Consider the following 2,926-nt stretch of genomic DNA (forward strand, 5'->3'; position numbering starts at 1 on the left):
GTCAGCATTATCCAAAAAATTCGGGAAAAGAGAAATACTGAATTCGACCATGTACCGACAGCTTAGGATTCAGGGATACTGCTTTTCGCCCCTTCTCTTTATATTCCTCGATCCATTATCCACCGGTCAGTTTCATAGCAGTAACTAAGGATTTAGATCATATTCCTATAGTCCTATATTTCACCTTCAGCCTCAGCTAGGATTTCTTCTTCTTCTTTTCCTTTCCTTTTTGTCGATGGAAACTACGCCCTTCCCTTTAAGAGCAGGCTGTGGCGAGAGAAGGAGCAGACATTAGACAGTGGCCGATCCGAAGTGGATGTGTCTTTGCCACGCTTTTGTGCTGGCGCTGCGTCTTCCCGTTCTTTTTCTCCGTGACGATAACGCTGTCATTTTCACGTAGGAAAAGTACGATTGCGGTGAGTCAGCGACCGCGACTCGTGCGATGGAGGAGATGTCTATTTTATACGCCTTACTTATTACATACGTACTCCGATTGAATTTTTTTAAGGAACTGAATTGAACTTTGTGCTGCGTACATGGCTTAGATAAACATGTGCGCCGAATTTGATCATATTATTAACCCGTTTTTTAGGAACTGAACTGAACTATGTACCACGTAGCCGATTTTATTTCAGACGATCTTAAAATAAAATCTCGTTTCGTCAACTTCGGTTACAACTGGAGACTAGTAGTACGATCGTTCCCCGGGGCTGGGAGCCACGGCGAGGCCGCAGACGTTACCGAGGATGGTCGGGTAGATATCGGCGAACGGGGAGCCGGAGAACACCGCGCGGTAGCACCCGGCGCCGGCCGTCTCCAGCGCGCGGCAGCAGGCGTCGCTGCCGCGCACGCCGAAGAAGGACCTGACGATGTCGTCCGTGCAGCTCTCCGCCACCACCCGCGACGCTGCCTCCGCGCTGCCGCTGCAGCCAACGGCGGACGGCGCCTCCGCGATCTCTGCCGCGGCGGTGGCCGGCGACGAGGTCGATGTTAGCAGCAGCAGGACCAGTGGGACGAACAATGGAGGGAATGGCCGGGACATGTTGGATACTGTACTTGGAATTCTTGCGAGCTGTGACTGATGTGCTGCAAATAGAATGACCGGCCATGAATTATAAGGTCGAGCGATGTGCGGTTGTCTCCTCCGTTTCTTAGTTTCGAATCAGCAACGCGCGTTTGCTGATCCGTAAGCTGCACCGGAGTTTGTATCCACGCGTTTTTTATTTCTTCATAGAAACGTTTGTATCCACGCGCAGGCGGTGACCCACACGGATTTTCTCCCAATGCTCCAGACTACACGGAATGGGTCACCAACTTTCAGAAATGCATATTGGGCCAGGCCTAATGAAGCGAACCAACAGGCTTTATTTGGGCCGGTTCAGCGTCTTGAAAGTTTTCAGGTCCTCAAAGAAAGTTCTTCATCGATTAAAAAAAAGATCTTCAAGGGCCAACCTATATTAATCATTCCTTTAATTCTTAAGAGCTGTGCACTGTTCTAACAAAAAAGAGTTGTTGGTCAGAAAAAAAAGAGTCGCACTCTAAAAAAAGAGTTGTGCACAATTTGCTAAAACGGAATACCTTTGCAAAAAAAAAAATAGCATTTTATTATTCTTATAATAAAGAGGGCAGCAATCCTTTAAGAACTTCGCAGCTACAGCTGTGCATATGTAGTACCGGGCACTCCAGTATGGGCGCATGACTAAACTGGAGGCAACATTATTCCGCCCTCAAAGTCATGATGGAATTGGAAGCACCCGAATTAACTAGCTTAGCTCACTCTGCGCGTCGGTGATCTGTTTCCTCTTCGACGTACCACACGGCTAGCGTTCAAACAAGCTAGCCTAGAAGATACGATACCAGACTAACCAAAAGGCCATCGTATATATTACATGCATCCAGCTGCCGGAATCCAATCCCTGTGCCGTGCAATCATATGGCTATGGGACACGCCCGCCCTATAAAAACAGCAGAGGTTTAATGCCACAGGCCCGGCGCCCATCCCGGACGAAACACGGAAACACGCTAAACGCAGCGATCCATTTACTACCACGAACGAAGCATGAATGGAGAAAAATTTAACCGCCACCGACCTGTGTAGTGCAGATCACATGGCACGATGGCTTTTCCCGTACCCTAAATTTGTAAGATGAGCTTTGCGCGTCACTGCATGCATGCATGCATCGTGCGGTGCCTTGGAGAAGCCGGAAGCGCGCCGCGCGCTTTTGCGTGCGCTTCCCGTGTGGAGTGGGGTGGGCTCGTTGGCCCGTCGGTACTCAGCGGTCATGTGCCTGCACGTTGCCGAGACCGGCTTTCCAAGCGATGCCCTGGCTGGCTGGCTGGCCTTATCTGAGAATACATCCTCTAGCATGATTGATCTGTGCTAACGTACAGTACGTACACAAGTTCAGGCCACGTATGTGACTTGTGTAGTATTGTATAATAAAGTGAGATTAAGCAAAGTGACACGGAGTAAGTTTCATTTTTATTAGTACGTTACCACGAGGCTAGCTGAATATTTAAAGATTGAGAACGGGGATGTGATAACGGTTGTGCGGTTCGTTTAAACAATCCGGAGCAGAATAATGTTCAGATGCAGTGCATGCATGAAAAGTTTGGACACGTACGCAAAGGTACTGTTTTGCCACCGAGTCATTAGTTATTGTTTAGCGCTTAAGAATTGTGCTGATCGAGATGTCTGTGCAGGGGTGCAGTACTCAATATTTTCCGGCGCCCTGTTTTGCTGTGTCGGGTCACAGAAAGGGGAACTCGATGACAAAGAAAATGGGCGTATGTACATGTCCGGTATATTTTACTCTACTTTTTCCCCGGGACAGATCAGAGATGCACCGGCGTAATCTGTAATCATGATCTAACCTGGCATCCATCGAGCAATCATGCAGTGTAGGCATGTTCTCCTGTAAATCAT

The 2,926-nt window shown here is 48.5% G+C and overlaps 1 protein-coding gene across 1 annotated transcript; it reads right to left on the reverse strand.

Annotated features, from left to right (window-relative positions):
• Positions 1 to 610: 610 nt before the first annotated feature.
• Positions 611 to 1,255, reverse strand: LOC123124812 (uncharacterized). Its single transcript, XM_044545365.1, has one exon. It carries the CDS (start codon positions 1,040 to 1,042, stop codon positions 686 to 688), a length of 357 nt encoding a protein of 118 aa, XP_044401300.1. The 5' UTR covers positions 1,043 to 1,255; the 3' UTR covers positions 611 to 685.
• Between the last annotated feature and the right edge of the window lie 1,671 nt (positions 1,256 to 2,926).

The sequence above is a fragment of the Triticum aestivum genome, chromosome 5D, assembly GCF_018294505.1.
Source record: "Triticum aestivum cultivar Chinese Spring chromosome 5D, IWGSC CS RefSeq v2.1, whole genome shotgun sequence".
Taxonomy (NCBI): Eukaryota; Viridiplantae; Streptophyta; class Magnoliopsida; order Poales; family Poaceae; genus Triticum; species Triticum aestivum.

Excerpts from the sequence above, each read along its gene's own strand:
- LOC123124812 (XM_044545365.1), bottom strand. The coding sequence starts at position 1,042 with ATGTCCCGGCCATTCCCTCCATTGTTCGTCCCACTGGTCCTGCTGCTG.